The sequence below is a fragment of the Rutidosis leptorrhynchoides genome, chromosome 4, assembly GCF_046630445.1.
Source record: "Rutidosis leptorrhynchoides isolate AG116_Rl617_1_P2 chromosome 4, CSIRO_AGI_Rlap_v1, whole genome shotgun sequence".
NCBI lineage: Eukaryota > Viridiplantae > Streptophyta > Magnoliopsida > Asterales > Asteraceae > Rutidosis > Rutidosis leptorrhynchoides.
This window is the reverse complement of record NC_092336.1, coordinates 611,976,495-611,999,254: the sequence shown is the minus strand read 5'-3', so window position 1 is coordinate 611,999,254 and position 22,760 is coordinate 611,976,495. Positions and strand designations below refer to the sequence as shown.

Below are 22,760 nucleotides of genomic sequence, written 5' to 3'. Positions count from 1 at the left end.
TGAACAAATGATGTGCATCATTTATCATTCAATAAACAAACGCAAATATGTCTGGAAACTTTGGTAAAATTTAATCATTTTTCTACGCTAATCACCCTCAATAATTTAAATTGTTACTGATTTCTTGCAAATGAGGGCATTGCAAGATCTTAAGTGTGGGAAGGGGTTAAATTCTTTCGGATTTTTTAAATTTTTAGCTTAAACACTTGGTTACCATTAAAAATACTAGTAACGCAGTAGTTGTATTAGAATCTAGTGCTCTCTGATAATAAAGAACATCCCTAGTCTTATATACTGACTACCCAATTCTAGCAAAATTTTTCAAAATTTTCAAATAAATGAATTTAGAATCATGTTTATACATATTTATGAACGATAAAACTAGGTGTTAACACCGAAATTATTGTTACCTCGGAAATGACATAAATTGAGAAACAACCAAAAATGTTAGAATTCATTTAAAATGAAATAGAAGAAAATAAAAAGGCAAAAAAAAAAAAGGAAAATAAAAGCCAAGTGTGAGAAAAATTTACCAAATTATTTAGAACATATATCACATATTTTTGTACAAATAATTGAAGATACTTTTGTTTTGGACAATTTTATCAGTTTTACCCAATTTCTTATAATATATTTGAAAGAAAAGATAGATCTACACGATGAATCAATTCCAACATTAAAAGGAAGTAAAGTCTTCCAAAAAAGAAACGCGCTTCTTGATTTAGGTCAGGAAGTTGTCGTCCAGACCAGTTGTAGAGTCTACGAAAAACATTGAAAAGTTTTCTCGAAAATCAGCTGGAAATCCACGGACCTCAGCATCAAACAGGGTCGCCAAGTGGTCAGACTTATCCTAACCATGAGAGGATCTGTCTCGTAAAATGGGGAGGGCGCCGTGCAAATTAGCTTTATAAGACTAATGAATCAGATCCCCAGAAAGGATAATCTCCTTAAAGATCAAAAATCAGCTTTTAAGACTGATATTACTCAATCCTCGAGATTGACCTTAAAGATTGAGAATTCAAACTCATGGAATTCGATGATATCTAAACTCGAGCTTGAACGAGAAAATATTTTGATCAAATTACAAACCGTTTGGTTTTCTGAAAACCCATTTTCAATGCGTTCATTACCATTGAACGTAAAATCCTAGGAATTCACCTGGAATTCATTAGGTCACCTGAACCAAATCGGGTGTCAACCGTAAGAACGATGGTTGTATAGCATGGTCAAAGACAGGACCTTGTGCCAGACCGAAAAACTATAGGGTGATCTTTACTATTGCTCCTACAAAGGATAGTAATTGCATCCGACACGATATAGACCATAATTAAAAGCATGTCACGGGACATTGCCTTAACAGTTGCTTGTTCAACGCTTTCCTTTACAACCGGACGGTAGTTTATCAAAAGGTAATATACGGAGCAAGTAAACTGGACGTGTTGATTTCCCAATACAAGGTTAGCAAGTGGGTGACACAAAACCGCAAGTTTTGAGCTAAAATTTTCAAATCTGAAACCCACAAAACCCACAAAAACAATTTGCAAACACCGGTGAAGGGTTATTCCGGAAAACTTATCTAGGGTAAAAGTTAGATTGAATTTTCAAAAGATCAAATGTTTTCATACAGATCCGATTTCCTTAAAGGATCTAAATTTTCATAGTCATGTGGGACTGTAAACCACAACGTTACTATCATTGTTCATACCGCCGTATTAAAATCACTGATGTACAAAGTGTGAAGAATAAAGAAGTGATTCTAGTATTATTTTTTTTCAAGACTATATTGCTTGAGGACAAGCAACGCTCAAGTGTGGGAATATTTGATAATGCTAAAAATGAACATATATTTCATAGCATTATCCCTCAAGAAAGACAAACCTTTAGTGGCAATTGTTCTAGTTTCAAGTAATTATCGTTTAAATAATAAAAGGTGAAGACAAAAGACAGATTCCACGATTATAAGACGCAAATGACCAAAAAGCTAAAAAGTACAAAGTACAATTCAAGTGGTTCAATTTATTGATGAGAAACGTCTCAAAATTACAAAAGTACAAGCCACAAAATGCAAAGTACAAGATATTAAATTATACGAAAAGGCGTTCGAAAATCTGGAACCGAGACATGAACCAACTATCAACGTACAAGTCAACAGAGCTAAAATTACAAGTCAACTATGCACAAGAATATAATATAATATTTAAATAATTCATAATAATAATAATATAATAATAATAATATATAATAATATTCAAAGCCGCCGGTGATATGTGTGAAGATATTTTGAATCAACTTCTCAATATTTCTCAACAATATTTCAAACATTACAGTGGCATTTCTATAGTCTATAAATAGACTTCACAAGGCATCGATCAACACACCCCTATAATTACTATATATTACTAAATCTAGTTTAACTACTTAATTAACTAATTTGACCTAGTAAGACACCCAATAATAGTGTCCACGGATCGACCTCCCGGACTTTACCTTAGCTATATTATTACACGATAGGTATACTTGCCTTTTGTGTTTTAGTTTAATTTAGCTAATTTCCTATAGTAAATAAATATAAAACTGATAGCCGTTTCATACACACCTTCTAGAACACATCAATTGTTCTGCCTGAAACATCGTGCGATCTCAAATGAGGACCGACTTCGTGATCAAAAACTAACATTGTAAGATGTTAAAGTTATTAATCTAACATGATCATCAAACTCTAGGGTGAAAGTTGGTAAATGTCTATTGATATATTTGAAAGTTATTCTGTATATGCTTTATCAAATACGTTAATGAATAAATTGGGGAATAACATGTCAACATAGTTCAGTTCTGATCCCCGAATCATAAGATTAAATCAATTTAATATGTCAACTCACAAAAATATGTGTTATGCTCCTCTTAGTATGATTCATGATAAGCTGTATCACTTGTTTTCATGCTAATAACATCATTTATCTGCTTATACTATCGTGGAATGAAATTGATGTTAGAAGGTGGATTTTTGTAGACCTATAATTTTAAATGTTATTTACTATGTCTGTCTTAATACTATTGATCATGACACGCTGGATCTTGTACAGTTGTTCGCTTTGTAAATTTGCATGTGCATACATATCTTAAAAATCAAAAATACTTGCATTCATAAGTTAGTTGCGTGTGAATTTCTGTTTTGTTTATTAAGCCTAGCAACTCAGTTCTCGGAAAGGTTCACTGTGAGATGAATCCTATGTTTTATGTTAAATTTGAAAATAAGTTGTTTAGAGCTTAAAGGAACAAAGCGTGTTTGTTTTTATACTGTGGGGATCAGTCCCAGGGGGAGTGGACAAGAAAAGTCTGTGAAGTTGAAAGTTAAAAGTGTTAAGTTTTGAAATCAATAGACAGTCGGCCGAGTGAGTATACACACACGACCGTGTGACTCACTCACACGACTGACTGAGGTTGAAAAAAAGTGTTTTGTTTAATAAACACACTCGGTCGAGTGTGCATACTCTCACGGCCGAGTGTGTCTGGGAGTATAAAAGGGTTTGAGTCACGAACGACTCAGAACACTTTGGAGTTTTTAGAGCGAATTTTACCTAGATTTTTCGAAGTTGAAGAAGGAGGTTTTGATCCAGTATTTTAGATACAACTTTTTCTTGTGATTCCAGCGCCACTAACGAGGTATTCTAACTCGTTTTCTTTTGGTTTAAATCGTTGATTTTATGTTCGATGTATAAAACTTTAATCAAGTGCTTATTGGGCATAAACTGTTAAAATTGATGTTAAGAGTGTGTTAACCGGCTTCCTTAGATGCTAATGTGACTAGGAATCGAACCAAAAACAACATATTTGATCGATTTAAAAAGTTGGGTGTAAACAGATCTGGATAAACACGCTCGACCGAGTGTGTGACACACTCGTCCGAGTGAGTTCTCACACTCGACCGGTTGACTACACACACGACCGTGTGTGTGTACACACTCGACTGAGTGTATTGAAACCCTAATTTTGATTTTTGCTATTTTTGGTTGTTTTGTTGAATTCGTACCAAATTATACTGAATGTTTTGTATAGTTTTGCTCTAAGAATATCAGGTCCAAGTAGTATGTTAAGTGGAACTTGGAGATATGATCTTGAACGTAGGAAAGCTTTGGCCAAACACAGGCCTATCCAAGTAGAGTCCAAAGTTGTTGCAACACATACCACTCAAGATCAGTGAAAAGGTTTAGATTGCATAACATTTCTTCAGATAGGGAATCATTACTGTACTAAGATTATTCAAGAGTTCTATTCTAGTGTGGCCTTAGAGGAAGGTAAGAAGAAGCAAGTTCATGCTAACTTCTTTGGTAATGCTTATAAATGGACCATAGATGAGTTTGCTGATCACTTAATATTGAATTACTGGGGAGCCAAGATTTATTTCCCTAGTAAAGATCTTAGAAAGATTTCTAGCAAATTTGACGCTGGTGGGGTGGCTTCTCACATCACTAAGCCATGGTATGTAATTGGTTCCAATAGAATTTAGATCAGAGATAGTGATATTAGGGATGACTTGGTACCTAGCATGAGAATTATTAAAAGAAACGTGGTGTTTAGGGATCCAAATGACGATTTGCTATCTGGTACTGAGGCTGTTCTATTGTATTGTCTCATGGAACTTATCAAGGTGAATTTTAGTCAGATTGTCATTAGCATCATGAAAGACATCATGGATGATGAGGAAAAACCATTTCCATATGCCGTTCTTTTAAATCATTTGTTTGATGAGCTTGATCTGTTTGAGGACACGAATTACAAATTGAAGCCAGTCCCAAAAAAACTTTATTGAAGGATAAGTCTAATGCTTGTGATTTCGCGTATTTATGTTTAGTTACGTTTAATGTGTAATTTGATGGCTAGTCTGTTAGCCTTGAATCAATGGTGTGTAATAAACAGTGATCTCTGAACAATGTAGTTGTGTGTTTATCAGTTGATATATTTGTCATGATTATTTATTTACTAATACATATGATTTATTTGATACCCCATGATACATGGAGGTAAATGCTTATTAGTTACATTATTTTGAGTGTTTTTCAGTTATTCAGCATGTCTCAAGAACATCAGCAGATGTCAGATGAAGAGAATGAACCACAGATCCCGTTATCTTCAGATTTACCAGGTCTAATTGGACGTGAAGATACAAATTTGCTTGCTTGTGTTGATGAAATATGGTCTCAAGCTCAAAGAGGAGGTTTTGGTCCGATTATAGCATTTCTGAAGCGATCTAGAATTTTCAAAGCTATCACCGCTGAGTGCACTCCATATTACTCACATCAGATAAAATTTTGAGAAGTTGCTAGCATTTTTATTGAGAATAACAAGCAGGTGATTCTAAGCTCAGTCAACAATACCATCGTTCGGATCTCCGCTCAGACTATCAGGGAAGATTTGGGGTTCCCAGATAATGATGATATGCCGACTTCTTTACCAATTCTGAAGGTAGGGAGATGTTTGAAGAGATGTGGTTATGCTGGTAATATAACCAAAGCTGTGAAACGTACTAAGCTCCCAAGGCAGTACAGATACTTTACGTATGTTCTTATGAGATGCTTGAGCCCGATGCAGGGTGGTTTCGATAAGATGACCGCGAAGTATAGTTCTATGTTTGTCGCATTGGTTTTGAATGCTGATTTTAACTTCTCTCAAGTTATATTTGATGGGATGGTTCTGAATGTGAAGAAAAAGGTACATCTGGTGTTTCCGAGGTTTCTTCAGATTATGCTTGAGAAGCAGGTTCAAGGGTTAGTGAAAATTCCTCAGGATGAGTTGAAACAGAATCATTTGAATGATCAGTCCTTCAATAGGTTTCTTCAGAACAGAGTTGAGGTTCCAGAGAAGGAGTTGATTGGCCATCTGGCTAATGAGAATTATGTGTGTCCGGAAGGTTTACACTGCCGACATGAGAATAGTAATTCTGAAGACGAGACTGATATTACCATCGAAGGAGAAGAAGAGGTGAATCAGCCACCGCCGAAACAAACTGGTCCTCGATTGGTTGATGAAGATGAGGTGACTGCTCTTGATGACAGTCAAGTTAATTTGGTTAAAAGGAAGTTAGCTGAAGCTCCTAAGGTGTCAACTAGAGGGAGACAAAAGCATTTGAAAATTTTGGTCAAGGACGGAAGCTCATCTTCCACAACAAAGTCACAACCAAAGGTTGTTCCGACAATTCCAGCTACTGGTGATGCTGGTGGTTCTACTCAAGTTCCATCCACTCAACAACAACAAACTCCATCTATTCAACAAGTTCAGACTTCTCAGCGTTCTGAAGTTGTTTCAGGTGATCTAACAGGAATAGTTAATTGGCGATTGATTCAGTTGACTGCTGATTTTTCTAAATTCCAAAAGGCTGCTGATGAAGACAAGAAGAAGACGGAGACAGATATGTCTGTGTTGAGGAAGTTAGTTCATCAACAACAGTTGAAAATTGATGAACTTGAGCAAAATGTGGGAAGTCAGGCTGGAGAAATCTTGACTCTTCAGACTCAGAATCAAGCATTGACTGAGAGATTGAACGAATGGGAGAAGAAGATTATGATAGAAGAGGAGGATGGAGAACCAGATCATTTTGGTACTGTTAGTGAAGAAGAAGAGGAGGACAGGGCTCTCGAGCTTGCTAAAGGCTATACAGAGGATAACCCGCTGTATGTAACCCCACTTCAAGTTATAACAGTTTCTGAATTTTTAGCTATGCAGGATCGACTTAATCACTCTACTGTTTACACTGATCTAGAAGAAGGAGAGATCCCTCCGGATCTCACTGAAACTGAGCAGGAGTTGATGGAGCGTCTAGAGCGACAAGCAAAGGAATCTGCTGACGCTGCATCAAAAGCTTCAACTGAAGCTTCGACTTCAGAGGCTCATAATTTTGATGATGATATGAGTGATACTGATGTTTTTGGTGAGAGTGATAATAGTTTTGATGAAGTTGTTATTGAGGATGAGCCAACTGAGCCTTATCCTCGTTATGAAGGCTGTGATGATGATTATCCAACTTTTGCTGAGTACTTTCAAATGAATGATGAACTTTTGAATAGAAAGTGCAAGGAAAAAGAACATAAAGAGCAAGAGAGTGTGTAGCCGAAAGGCTTCTTGTCGGTTAAAATCAACAAAGAAAAGGTTGAAGTTTTGGAAAAGGATTGGAAGATTTTAATGAGAATTCGTAAATACGTGATGAAACCTGAGGTGGAGCCTCAATTTTTGAAGTTTATAGAGCACTGTGAGAGTTTGCGTGCTAAAGAAAAGATAATAGCCTGGGCTTTTATTAAAGAATTTGATATATATACGATCAAGAAAGAACACGGAGTGGATTATATCAGGTATGCATACGAATTCAAATCGTTACCATATTTTGAATTTATGCAGATTGCAAGGCTCAAGATGTTATATCAGGATTATGTTGGTATTCCTGATCTTTTGGTTCGTAAGATAAGAAGATCATTTCGGTCACTTAATTTTGTAGGCTTTCGACCACAATTTTCAAAGATCTCTTACAGGACGAACAGGAAAACAGGGGTAAGGAGGAAGATAGTAAAATATCAACCTGTGAAGTATATGCGAAAGGTTCCATTGAGGAAAATGCCGCAACACTTCAGCTCTCGTTTTCGTTGGTGGTATTATGATGAACGCTCAGAGGAAGCGGTTATTGTGTTAGACAAAGATGGAGGAGATGAAAATGATAGTATAAGGGTTTTGGATCCAGTTTGATTGAGGAACTGCTATGAGGAAGATATGTTCACCTTATACTACAACTGGATGCTGTATCGTCCAGAAAATCGTGTGCAGGCTGAACAGTACTGTAGAGTTGTGAAACTTTGCTATCTGAAGAATTGGGTAACAGATCCGTTTACTGATTGATAACTGAATCTTTGTGCTCTACGGCTAGGTCTTAGGGGGAGTTTGTTGGTGCATGAATCCCCAGCCGTAGTTTATCTTTACGTTTAGCACATTCGGTTATGTAATAATGTTTACTTGTGATTATTGATTACATTTGTGATTGTGTGTACTTAATTTGTTAAATAATCAATATGTTAAACTGCACACACAGTCGACCGAGTGTGTGTACACACTCGACCGACTATGTTACTCAGTCGACCGACTGAGAGACACACTCGACCGAGTGTGTCTGACTTGCAGTATATATTCGGGTTGAGACTTCTTGGTTGAGATTGATCATTCCATTTACCCTAGTCGGCTGGTTTTCGTCTCCAGAGAACCCTAACACCATATACCACCGAAATATATCGTTTAGGCGTCGATCTAATCTAGTTCTTGTCCTAGGTTTGATCTATTCGATCCCGATACGACCCATATCTCGGTTTAACCCTATTCTAGTGAATTCCGCCTCTAGGATAGTTAGCAAGCGACCTAAGATCCGTGAATAAACGTCTACATAACTATTCTAAAATTAGTTGGATAAAGATACACGATTGGTCCGTAAAGTTTGTACAAATGTTCACAGATGGACCTAAAGTTTTTTTTTTGACATGCCCCTGATGCTTGCACATGTTGTGTTTTTGGTCCCTACCTCTAACGAGTGTTACTTAAATCCCCGAGGTACATTCTGTTGTGTTTGATATAATATGAGAAAAGTTTGTGAGCTTTGGTGAGGGTTAAGGATTTTTTTAGTAAGATGGTGGGGGTTCTTTTTTTTAATGAAATTATAATTAATTTGAGGAAATGTGAGGAATTGATTTGAAGATATGACGTCCATTATACTCTGCCCAATCACCAAACTGTAAGATGGTGGATTTCTTTGATGAAATTTTAGGGGTTTTGATCAATTTGATTTTTTGTTATTGGCAACATGTTGTTTTATTGCTAATGTGCACACGATGATATTTTGAAGATATTAATTTAGGGCTTTTAATATTTGGGGGTGACGAAGAATGTGAGCTGATGGCTAAAAGATTGGATAAGTAATTGGACAAAAATACTCTCACATACAAGTTACATTACTATACTTAACAAGAGAAAATTAATGTCCGTCAGACTCACGGACTAACAACGCAAGATGTGTAAATATTAAAACTAATTGCGTCATAAAAATACTTTAAACCAATCAGTAAAATTTTAAACAAACTGTGTAAATATGTCAATTAATTAATTACTATGGTGACTTAAATCGAGGACAAGTTATGGGCAGAAAATTTCGATCGTTAACTTTTAAAAAATTACGACTCAAATCTTTATAAAAATACCTGATAATACTATAACAATATTGTATATATTTTAAATGCATTATTCATCTATCTATATCTATATATACTATATATTAAAGTATTACTATGATGATGTTATCTAATTAAAATTTAACCTTCTATTTAACATTAATTAACTTGCCACATATCACATCCTCATAAATTCAGATGCTCTCATTTTTTTTTTAATTTTTTTTTAATTTTTTAATTTTTATTTTGCAAAATCACGATAATATTAGAACGGATCCGAAGATCAACATGTACAACCGATAGCAAAGATTCCAACAACGAGTCGTAAGCAATCTAAACAAACCAAATCATACGGTTCATCAACATGATGAAAAAAACCCGTTTAATCAAGTATCTCTAGTAGCAAAAATAAAAAACACAATAAAACAACCAGTGCCCAAACCGTCGGTAGAACTTCTGGCCAGAAAAAGGGGTCCACCAACCACCCCCACCGTCACCTGCAAACACGGAAACCACATCAAAAAACCGCAACCCTTCACAATCATAAAACCAGAACCCCAACAAAGGAGTTTGCCGCCTGACTTTCTGAGCAAAAGGAAGACGGAAAGTGAGAATCCGGCATGTAAGAACAAATAAATATAATTCAAATAATTAATATTATATAATAAAATTCAAATAATCAATTGATAATTAAAATTGAAAAGAAAGATGAAGAAACTCAAAAACGAGTATTAATTTTGCCTACATTAATGACTGGATATTGAGTTACAAAATAAATTAATATTGCACAAATTACAGAAAATAAAAACTCCATAATTAATATAACAAAATCTCATATTGATTATATGAAATTTCATTTACCAAAAACTCTACTTATTACAAAGTTTATTTATTATATTATTACTAATTCTTCATCATTTTTTCAAAATAATTTCTCATCATTTAAATCTTTTCTCAAGAATTCTTCTTACATTCATCTTTCAGATTCGATAATATAATACTTTACAACTCATATACAATTCATATTTATTATTAACTAGTCGAATGACCCGTGATTTCACGAGTTAGTTGAAGACCAACAATTTAAAATCATCAACATCACTACAATAAGTACATATCCATCATGGATGTTGTACTATTGTAACTTACATTCTAAGAAAAGATGTCACCACAATGATAAAATATATATACTACAATTAACATAAAAATTGTATCTATGTACTACAAATGGATATTTCCTTAACTGATAGCCTATATATCATCAATTGCAGAATAATAAACAAAGATGCATAAATAGATATCATATTAATACACTCAAAGTTTAAGAACATACTAAGTCCTATATTTTTACGCTCAAAGTTTCTTCATAAAACTTAGCTCTAAATTTAAAATATTCAACTTTCACATGATAACACAACGAAGAGAAACATTAATAAAAATTTTGAATGTATTAACTGTGATTCAATCAATTAAACAAATTCGTGGCTCCATCAAATAAAAATTGATTACATCTAATCAAATAAAATTGAATGTAAAAGTTGTTGGTGCATAATCCCAAGTTCTTTATTGTAATATGTTCTATTTGTATTGTCTTTGATACTTCAGTCGTGTAAGGACATTGTCATTAATATATTGTGTTTGGTTTGATTAAAGTAATGACATAAAATGGTTGAGCTGTTTGGTTGGCAGCTCAGACCATCGACCGATGGTAGAGACCATCGGTCGAGGGACGAACACCACCTGCCGTAGGTCAGGGACCACCTGCCGATGGTCACTGTAATGGTATATAAATAGGGAAGTCGGGTTACATTGTTAGGTTACACACCCTACACCCTCTTGCTGTCGGTTTTCGCTGTTACTATCGACCTAGACTATACCCCAACCGAATACAATCATTAAGGCGTCGATTATATCAACATATTGTTGGTTAGATTGATCCCAAAGTGAACTACGTATTCGATTCATCTTAGTTTAGTGTTTTCCGCCTCTAATCTAGGTATAACGTTTGATCTAAGATCCAAGTACGTCTACAAAAGTTAACAACAAACCTGGTTGAATCGAATAAGTAATTAAGTTGAGTGTATTAAGGATCTTAAATTTTAAAAATTCGGATAACGAAGACTATAATGATATTAAATATGTTTGTATATACGATTTATGATAATTCATTAACGAAGAATATTTAAAGTTATTAACGAGAAAAAATATAATTTTTTCAAGAATATTTGATATTGTAAGAATAATGATTGTATTTTTACGTTGTGCAGGACACCAATGGATAATTATAAGTTGTCAAGATTTGTTGAACTAGATCAATCAAGCAAATCTCCGATATTTAAGTTAACTTAGGTAACTATTGCCGGAATTTTATTTTTTAAGTTCGAAATTTACTAGATTAACGTAAAAATTTGAAATTTGGGTAAATTTTGGTAAAATGTATAATAAAATCGTTCGAAGTCCGAACGTTTATGTTACGTGCAAATGATTAGGGTCGTTGAAATAAATGATCTACTGATGTCAAAAAATTGCCGTTAAAAAAAATGTATGATAAAATGGGTTGATCCTCATTCAAAATCACACATAACAATAATAATTATATTTAAATTTAATCATGAAATTATTTTTTAAAAATTTTAGTAAATTTGACTAAATCATTAATATCATTTAATATGACTGCATTTCTTAAATTTAAAGCTTAAATTGATTCTGACCAAATTACTAATCATATGCAAAATTCGCATGGATCAGAAAGTGTTCAAATTGAAATGTCTTCCCTTGAACATTTCCTCCCTAGATGCATGTTAAAAGAGATGTAAACGTTTTTACAAATATCACATAGAAGATCATATTAGTGGAATAACCCATAGCTTTAAGATAATACCGATGACAACAATAATTAATAGCTAAACAATCGAGGCTTGTGTAAAAAAACTCCCTAAAATCATATATAAACCAATCGAACATATATGATCAACGTTAAACTCATGCTACCATAAACTATCCCTAAATGAATTATCAAAATATATAAAACAATTCACAGGGATGATTAGTAAGATAATTCAAGCTACTAAATCACATGGATGATGAATTGATTTCGCAAAAATGGATCGAGAATGTTACCTAAAGGTGATTTTTAAGTACACTACCTACTAATTTACAAATTTAATAAAGGAGCATACATATACCTACACCTATACCTATTATTTTTATATTACGTTGATAATTTTAAATTTTTTATAAAATAGCTGAATTCTGTTACGAATTTATATTTCACATGTATAATCCTTGGTACAGTACCCAATGAAATACGTAGTAATTATTATTATCAATTATAGATCCTTAGATCAAATTAAAATTCACCATTGAGTAACACAAATAAATCTTTAATATTTTATACTTACAACAGAAAAGTCGGTTGACGAATATTGGTTATCACTTCTGGATTACTAAATCTTGAAATCGTATTAAATCTTAAAAAAAATCCTAATTGCACCTACAATCAAAAAATGAGTTTAAAGGTAGAAGAAACATTTCGAAAAAATTCATATAAATTGGTGGGATGCAATCGACCATTTATGATTGATATTACATTTTGAAGGTCTGTCAATTTTCATTTGAATGGATTTTGAATGTCGTCCTGATTTCTCAATGGTTGTTAGTTAGATTTTTTATTTATTTATTTATTTTTTTTTTTTTCTGTAAAAGTTAACAAAATAACAAAAGACTGTGAAAGTAAAAAACGACATATGAATTTTTAATTTTCTCTAATTTTTAAATTTTAAATAAAGAAAGTTAGAATACAAGTTGAGAGATGACACGTGGCAATATGTATTCTAACAATGATATACAGGCCGTGGATAATCAGATGCTGACGTGTGTAGTATATGTTTTTTTTATATGGATGTATAGATAGATAGATAGATAGATAGATAGATAGATAGAAGGTAATGTTAAGGAGTCATGACCACTGTCCAAAAACTTACCGGAAAATCACATCAAAATCGTTGATGTTTTATGTTATTTCGTGTACATCTTAGCCAATAGATCGACAAGGATATATATATCCTTAACACCCGGTTAAACACTCTCAATCAAAAATACCCCGGAGCCCTAGGCGATCCGGATCCGATTTCTTCGCACTTGAGTTTTTTGACCGGAATTTCGACGGGATCGATCAATTGATCATGGTAGCAAACGCTGTTAAGGAGAATAAAGAAAAAGGATGGAGAGTCGTGCATCGTAGGAATGGGAGAAAGACGACTTCTCCAATTGATAACCCGTTTGCAGATGTTGAGAAGGTAATAGGTTTGGATTTGTGCGCTTTGTGGGTGTCAAGGATGAGGAGTTGTTGGGTAAATCCCTAGCAAACATTTGGTTCGGCAATTATCGATTGCGTGCTTCTGTTGCTAGGTTCCAACGATCCTCAAAAGCTAATGGATTTCAGCATAAACAAACATCAGATGTGCACCCTAATCAGCATAAAGTGGGGACTAATTCAAAATCCGGATCTTCTATTCCCAAGAAGGATTCAGGTGGGTTGGGCAGTAATGACTATCTTCATGCTGTCAAATTCGGTAAGAGAGATGTTATTGTCAAACCAAAGATCACTAACAAAGTCACTTTATCGAATCATGAAGCTGCTCAATTTAATGATTCGAATGAAGCATTATTGATCAAAATCAAGGAGGTAGAAGCTATGATGAATTTCCCTAGAATTTGTAGGGAAGAAGGGTTTGTAAATGTGTCCATACATCATGCAGGGGGATATTGGCTTTGGGTTCAGTTTGAATCGAAAAATGCTTGTGATGAATTCAAAAGCAACATCTATCTCAAGAATTTTTACTCTACCCCAAGACCGGTATCTAATTATTTCGTTGTGGACGAAAGATTCACATGGATTGACATTGTTGGCATGCCCCTTTGTGCATGGGGTACAAATGCTTATAAAAAGGTTGCAGGTCTGTTTGGGAAATTTTTGTTCTTTGAAAAAGGAACTAATTCACCAATGAATAATGGAAGAGCATGTATAGCCACACAACATAAAGGTATTATTAATGAGGATGTTAATGTAGTGATTCGGGGTAATTCATTTGAGGTAAATGTTCATGAAAATGGGGCGTGGAACTTGACCATTGACAAAGACGAGAAGGAACAGTCCCAGGCTGATGAAAGTGATAATGATGATATGGCCTCAGATTCAGACGAGGAGGATAAATTAAGTAACAGCCATGGTAATGATAAGAATGAAGCAAATGTTTTTACTGAAGAGGTCGTTCAGGAGACTGATTTTGAGAGTCAGTATGAGGAAAAGGGAGATACAATTGGTGAGAAGAGGATGAATGAAGAAACACTGCCTGAGGTGGTTAAACCAAATGGTAGTAGTACTAAGAGTTCCACTAAATCCAATAAAGACATTGGTAACGTAAGTAATGAATTAAAACTGAATGGGTCTTTATTCTGTGCTTTGGATAATATTGTTAACATGGGTCAAAAATTAGGAGTGGATGTCTCAGATTGCCAAGAAGCTTTTCATAATTTAATTGATCGTATTGGAGAACAGTGTGTGAATAAATGAAGATTTTGTCCATAAATGTTCGAGGGTGTAAGAAAAGGAGGAAACAAGTGTGGGTGAAAGATTTGTGCTCCAAAAATAATATTATGTTTTTGGGTATTCAAGAAACAAAAATGGTTCGACTAGAACATTTTCGGTTAAAAACGATGTGGGGAAATTTCAATTATGATTTCGCGTGTTCTTTATCAAGAGGTCGTTCGGGAGGCATCCTGTCCATATGGGACCCAAAAGTCTTTTTCAAGGAGCAGATATGGTGTGGGGATCACTACGTCATTGTTAAAGGTAGATGTACTCATGTTGATGGTGTTTTTTTTATCATTAACATTTATGGTCCACAAGATTTAGGGGAGAAGAATCGTCTATGGAATTTTCTAGCTGATTTCAAAGAAAGAAATGATGGGTATTATATCATGTTTGGAGATTTTAACGAAGTCAGAGAAGAAGCGGACAGATTTGGAACGAATTTTAATGCTATTGGGGCTCAACATTTTAATGATTTTATTAATAATGTTGGTTTGATTGATGTGCCGTTAGGTGGGAGGAGATATACATGGATGAACAAATCGGGCACAAAAATGAGCTTGATCGATAGATTCTTAGTCACACCTAATGTTGCAGATATTCTTCCTGAGGTAAAACTCGAAGCTTTTAACCGTGCTTGGTCTGACCATGTTCCATTGTTTTTTCATGTTGATAACAGAGACTTTGGGCCGATACCTTTCAAGGTATTTAGTTCCTGGTTTCAACGAGATGATTTCAAAGGGTTTGTGGAGAAGGCGTGGTTAGATGATGACATGAATGTTCCTTTTTATGACAAAATGCGCAGATTAAAACAGAAGATCAAATCATGGGTGATTAATAATAAACAACGGGAGAAGAGCTGTTTGACTAGGTTAAGGGACAGGATACATGAGATTGAGATTAAGATCGAAAACTCTTGTGCCTCTCTTGAGGAGTTAGACGAGAGGACAAAGAGTTATATGGAGATCGAGGAGATTGCTCGATATGAGGAGATGGATGCACAACAGAAAGCAAAGATTAACTGGGATATCGAAGGTGATGAGAATTCCAAGTTTTTTCATGGAATTATTAATAAAAAGAGACAGCATAGACAAGTTAATGGAATCCACATTGATGGTGTTTGGATATCTAATCCAACTGATATTAAGGCCGCCTTCTATAAATTCTATGCTAATCAATTCGATGCAGACACAAATGATGTATTTATACCAAACATTACTCCTCCGAGATGCCTAAATTCGAATGATAGGGAGTGGTTAGATAGAGAAATAACGGAGGAAGAAATAAAGATAGCGGTTTGGGAGTGCGGTAATCATAAGGCTCCGGGACCGGATGGCTTTTCTTTCTTTTTCCTCAAATCATTTTGGGATTTAATGAAGAGTGATGTGGTGCGTGCAGTCAAAATGGCCTTTGATTCGAATTGTCTGAATAAAGGAGCATTGTCGGCCTTCATTGCCTTGATCCCAAAGGTGTCGAAACCAATGGTTATTAAGGATTTTAGACCCATTTCATTAATCGGTATGCTTTATAAGATTATTGCAAAGGTGCTTGAACATAGATTGTCCCGAGTTATAAATAAGATAATCAGCGATGTCCAATCGGCGTTCATAACAGGGCGTCAGATTTTAGATGGGCCTTTAATCTTGAGTGAAGTTATCGAATGGTATAAAAGGAAGAATCGGAAACTCATGATATTCAAAGTTGACTTCGAAAAAGCGTACGATTCGGTTAATTGGAAATTTTTGGATTATATGATGATGCGAATGGGTTTTGGTTCGAAATGGAGAACGTGGATCAAAATGTGCCTTAATTCAGCGAGGTCTTCGGTCCTGATAAACGGTAGTCCGACTGAGGAGTTTCCTATCAGAAAGGGACTTCGCCAGGGTGATCCTTTAAGTCCTTTTCTTTTTTTGATTGTGATGGAAGGACTACATTTTATGCTGGAAGAAGGCGTCGACTCGGGGTTGTTTCAAGGAGCATCAGTTGGTGCAGCTAACTTTAATGTTTCACATCTTTTTTATGCAGATGATGTAGTGATCGTATCGGAGTGGAACTCAATGAACATGTCGAACATTGTCCAGATTTTGAATGTTTTTTATCGTGCATCGGGGTTGAAGATCAACATGGAGAAATCAAATGTTTACGGAATAGGTGTTATTCCTTCGGAACTGGAAATTATGGCAACACAAACAGGTTGTTTAGCGGGCAATCTACCGTTCAAGTATTTGGGCTTACCTTTAGGCGCAAACATGAATTCATTGCATAATTGGGCTGAGTTAACAGCTAGGTTCGAAAAAAAGTTGTCATCATGGAAGGCGAATTTGTTGTCTTCTGGAGGTAGGTTGACACTCATAAAAGCTGTATTGGGAGGATTAGGCATTTATTTACTGTCCTTATTTAAGTGCCCTTCAGGGGTTTTAAAATGTCTAGAAAGTAGTCGAATGAGATTTTTTTGGGGCGGAGATTCAGGGAACTCAAAAATGGCATGGGTCAGGTGGGAGCAAATTCTTGCTCAACATGAAAAGGGAGGTCTAAACATTGGGAGTTTGAAAGCTTTCAATATGGCTCTTTTGTTAAAATGGAAATGGCGATTTTTGAATAAACCTGATATGTTATGGACACGGGCTATTAAAGAGATTTATGGTCGTGAAGGTATTGGCACGAATCACAGGCTACATAAGTCAAGCGTCTGGGGAAACATTGTTTCATCATGGAGTTGTTTGAATGACAAGAACATCATTCGTCATGACGTTTTTAAGAAGAAAGTTGGCAACGGTTTGAATTCAAGATTTTGGAAAGACGTGTGGGTTGGAGATACTTCGTTGGCTATGAGGTACAATCGTATTTTTAAACTTGATGCTAATGATGACTGCTTAGTTGCGGACAGGTTCGTTAATGGTGATTGGCAATGGAATTGGATTCGTCCGTTGCGGTCATGTCGACATCTTGCTGAAGTTGAAGATTTGTTGACTACTGTTTCGCATTTAGTGCTAACCGAACAGGAAGATACATGGGTTTGCTCATTAACGACTGATGGGTGCTACAAAGTTTGTACAGGTAGAAAGATTTTTGATGACATTACGTTACCAACGGCTCAGGTGGCGACTAAATGGGTATCAATTCTACCGCGCAAAGTCAATATTTTTCTGTGGAGGGTGGCTCTCGATAAGCTCCCAACACGTCTCAATTTGTCAAAAAAAGGGTTGGAGATTCAACAAATTAATTGTCCATCTTGCTCTTATGCTATTGAGTCTTTGGATCACACTTTGTTTGGTTGCCCAGTTGCTAAAGAGGTGTGGTCAAGGATTCAAGTGTGGACTAATGTTGGTATTCCTTCGTTCGACTCATGGTTGCTTTGGATAGCTTGGTTGGATGCTTGGTCGTGTTCGAGAAAACAGATGGATCATGCGTACGTCATTGGAGCAGCATATATGTGGATTATGTGGCGGTTCAGAAACGGGATGATTTTCGGTACTCAAAAATTGAAGAAATGTGATCTTTTTGATTCTATATGTAATTTTTCATTTTCTTGGATTAGATATAGAAGCAAATGTAATTTATCTAGGACCGTTTGGTTTCATAATCCTTTGTAACTCTTTGTTTTGTGCGCCTCTTCTAGCGACTTGCTAGGTTGAGGTTGTTTATAAAATGGCTGTTCGAAAAAAAAAAAAAGATAGAAGGTAATGTTAAATGATAGAGAAGTCTATAGGAGCCTTTTTATTATATATAATCATTTTTTGCCGTAAAAAAAAGACTTCTTTTCCATTATACTCACTACATGTAAATTATTCTAAGGAAAACATATATTAAAAATATTCCCGCAACAATGCAGGGGTTCACATCCCCCTCGTTCAAACTAATGTGCAGTTTATAACGGGCCGGTTATATTAAGTGTGTAGGATGTAATTATGTAGTACTTAATATAGTTGTATCTATCAGGTGGTGGAGACATTGGATCATATTTTTTTACATGGAAGATAGCCAGCAATTCGACTTGCAGATGAGGTCGGGTGTACTCGAGTAGAGGGACTTGTTGGTTTGAGGCATGGGGTGTTGACCACATATCTATGACCAAACTGTATGTTAATGTTGTGACTATAATGTGGATGGTACGACTACTTTGGTATAGTGTTGTGTTATGCATAGTCTCGATGACGAATAGTAGTATTTTTTATTTTATTTTATTTGTTCTATTTTCGTTTATACGTGTGTCATTTTGTTATAGCTTCTTGTCAAGAGATTTTTTTAATTACTTTACACTAAAACTAAGCTCGTAGTTTTTGACACTTTTTGAATGATTTTTTACGCTTAAAAGTGGAATATAAGTTATACTCCATCCGTCCCATTATAAGTGTTCACTTACTTTTTACACACAGTTTTAGAAAATCCCACTAACTTCATTCTCCACCAAACAAAAATCTTCTCTTTCCAGAATAACCTCTTCTCATTTGTTGAAAGTACAATATGGACACTTGTAATAGGACATCCCAAAATGGAAATATGGACACTTATAGTGGGACGGAGGGAGTACAAGTTAGAAGGCTAGATAATTATAATGTCAAACATTTTGATACGTGAAAAAATGTGGGGTCAAAAATTATAAAGTGATAGTAACTTTTTGACAACTTTAAGTGTCAATGGATTTTCTCCTTTGAATGCTTTTAATGTCAAAATTTTGTCACACTTCCGGAGTAAAAAATATTGCAACATTTATTATAGGACTTAAAAACATGTTAAATTATTCACGTTTTAAATTATTATCTATAGTTTCTATTAAAATCCTATAATGATAATGTCATAATTAGACTAATTCCATTGTTAAGAAAAAATCAAAAATAAAAAGAAAAAAATCTAAACCATCTTGATGATGTCATTAATATTTTAATTAAATATTTTATTTATTTATTTAGGGTTTTTATCATATATATACCCTTCTTAACTTTAATAATAACATATTTACCCATTTAAATATGATTATATCATATGAGTCCATTTTAAACATATAAACTCATCATATTTACCCATTTTTTAATCTTAATGTGATACGTCTTTATGCTCTAATTTTTTAGCGGCAATTATTCATGCTTGTTTTTTTCTTCTTCTCCAAACTATGTACTATGATATTAACTACCATAATCGATACATGCTAATCATATAATTCTTCTCAATGGTATAAAGCTATTATAAGGTGAGAATACATAATGTGATCACTATTAGTTATCTTTATATATCTTTAGCTGACTGTAATTTTTTTTATTGTTGTTAATTTCTCTTAATTGATAGGCTACGGATACTATAAATCATGTTTCGTCAAAAAATTGATATGTATATCTAACTAATTAGAATTGTTTACTTCTTTTGCTCACATCACCAGTATCACTTCAGTTTTTGTTTTGACCAACGATATTACTACAATAATGAAAATGATAATGATCCACCTTTCTATTTTGGGTTTGTCCCATTTCAAGTATCTATTTGATGTTTCAACCAATCAGAAGAGGTTATTCTGAAGAGAGAAGATTTCTGATTGATGGAAAATGAAGTTACTGGAATTTCCTAAAACTTTGTGCAAAAAGTAACTGGACACTTGTAGAGGGACGGAGGGAGTATTATTATATTATTATTATTATTATTCAAATACAGATTTATTCTTTACGAGATTCATTACGTTACATATGTATGCGAAATATGTGTCTCAATAAAATATTGTAATGTAACTTTTATGATAAGAAAAATAATAATTGTGATCAAAATTGGAAGAAAGTGGTGGGAGAATAAATGTAGTTCATTTATTCTGACTAAATTAAATATATCAATATGTTTGTAAAAACAACAACAAGTTTCTTAGTCGAAATATGTGGTTTCACGGGTCATTAAACTAAATGAATTTTACATTTACGTTCACTTAATACCTAAAACATATCATTAAACTGTTTCGTTTAAACAAATCCGTGATTTCACGGGTTATTTCACTAGTAAAAATATTGAAAATTCTTAGAAAATGACACTTTATTTATTTTTAGTGATAACACATCCCCGTCCAGGAAAAATCACGTGATAGTTGTATAGTCAAACAAATTTATAATGCACTCATCTTCCTATTTATAATGCACTCATCTTCCTATTTATATTACTGGTTCTTGTATGCATAACTCACATAATTAATCGTAAGAAACAATTAATTTGTCACAAATTAAGTTTGAAAATGGATATCTTGTGTACTTTTGCTTCTCTTCTATCTCTCGTTGTTCTTTTCATCTATTCTTACCTTCATTTTTTTAGGTATTCGAAGGGATGCAACAATCAAGCATTACTGCCACGTGGTAGTAAAGGGTGGCCGATGATTGGAGAGAGCTTCGAGTATTTTGGCGCCGGGTGGAAAGGTCATCCTGAAAAGTTCTTACACGACCGCATGTCCAAATTTTCGTCTCTAGTTTTTAGAACTTCTCTTATGCTAGAGGACGTTGCGGTTTTATGTGGTCCTCAAGGTAATAAGTTCTTGTTCTCAAATGAGAAGAAACTTATGCAACCTTGGTTACCAACAACAATAGCCAAAATCTTTCCATCTTCCCAGGAAACTTTTAATTCAGGAAATAGCAAGTTTCGAAAACTCCTTATAAACGTTCTCAAGACGGAAGCCTTGCAACAATTTGTCCCCATTATTGGTGATGTTGCACAACAATATTTTGAATCTAAATGGAAGGGGAAGAAAGAAATTATGGCTTATGAACTCGCTAAAACCTTTACTTTTGAGCTAGCTTGCAAGATCTTACTTAATATTTATGATCCCGAACTGATCAAATATTTATTCGGCCCGTTTGAGGCCATCGGTAAAGGGTTTCTTTCAATCCCAATTGATTTTCCTATGACACCATATAGAAGAGCGATCAATGCAGCCAAGTTTATACGAAAAGAACTTGTAGCCATAGCGAAACAAAGAAAAATTGATTTGAATGAAGGGAAAGCAACACCAACCCAAGACATATTGTCACGCTTCATTGTCTATAGGGACGAAAATGGCGAGTTCCCTGGAGAAGATGAAATTGCTGACCAGATTCAAGGGTTACTGATTGGAGGGTATGAGAACATGAGCACCACTTGTGCTGCACTTGTACAGTTTCTTGCTGAGTTGCCCGAAATCTATCATGGAGTCTACAACGGTACGTATAATTCGAATATAATGTGTTTATGTTTATACAAAAAAAAGAAAAAAAACCCTTCAGATATAGCACACGTAAATAGCAACGTTTATCTATTTATGTACATGCAGAACAAACTGAAATTGCAAAGTGTAAAGCACCTGGAGAACAGTTGGAGTGGTCAGATCTATCAAAGATGAATTACTCATGGAAAGTTGCACGTGAGGTTATAAGATTAACCCAACCGAGCCAAGGTTATAGACAAGTCATGACCGATTTCATGTACGAAGGTTACTCTATCCCCAAGGGCTGGAAGGTATATTGGACTGCACTCTCAACCCACAAAAACCCTGAACTCTTTCCGGAACCCGAAAAATTTGACCCATCAAGATTCGAAGGCAATGGTCCCGAACCTTATACCTTTGTGCCGTTCGGAGGAGGAGCTCATCTGTGTCCAGGAAAAGAGTATGCTCGACTAGCAATACTTGTGTTCATTCATCATCTTGTAACAAAGTTCAAATGGGAGAAAATAAATGCTGATGAACGAATTGTATATAACCCGTTGCCCCATCCAGCCAAGGGTCTTCCTATTCGTATTTACCCTCATATATCTTAAATAAATTTATTTATGGTCATTTATATATTTTGCTAAGGATTGTGTTAGTTATTCATATATGTACGTACTTATAACTGTTTGATAGATAATTCTTTTACATCAATAATATTCAATATGTTTAAGAATAAGGCACTTGTAGAAAATCATATATGTAATGAATTTTCTGTTATTGTATGCATACTTGCAAAGTGATGACTTAAAACGGGTTTAATGTCTTG

General features: G+C 34.6%; 1 protein-coding gene across 1 annotated transcript; it reads left to right on the top strand.

The window, feature by feature from the left end:
* Nucleotides 1-18,435: 18,435 nt before the first annotated feature.
* On the top strand, nt 18,436-22,542 carry LOC139843022 (beta-amyrin 28-monooxygenase-like). Its single transcript, XM_071833109.1, has 3 exons — nt 18,436-18,467; nt 21,070-21,947; nt 22,058-22,542. The coding sequence occupies exons 1-3, from the start codon at nt 18,436-18,438 to the stop codon at nt 22,540-22,542; spliced, it is 1,395 nt and encodes a 464-aa protein (XP_071689210.1).
* Nucleotides 22,543-22,760: the final 218 nt, after the last annotated feature.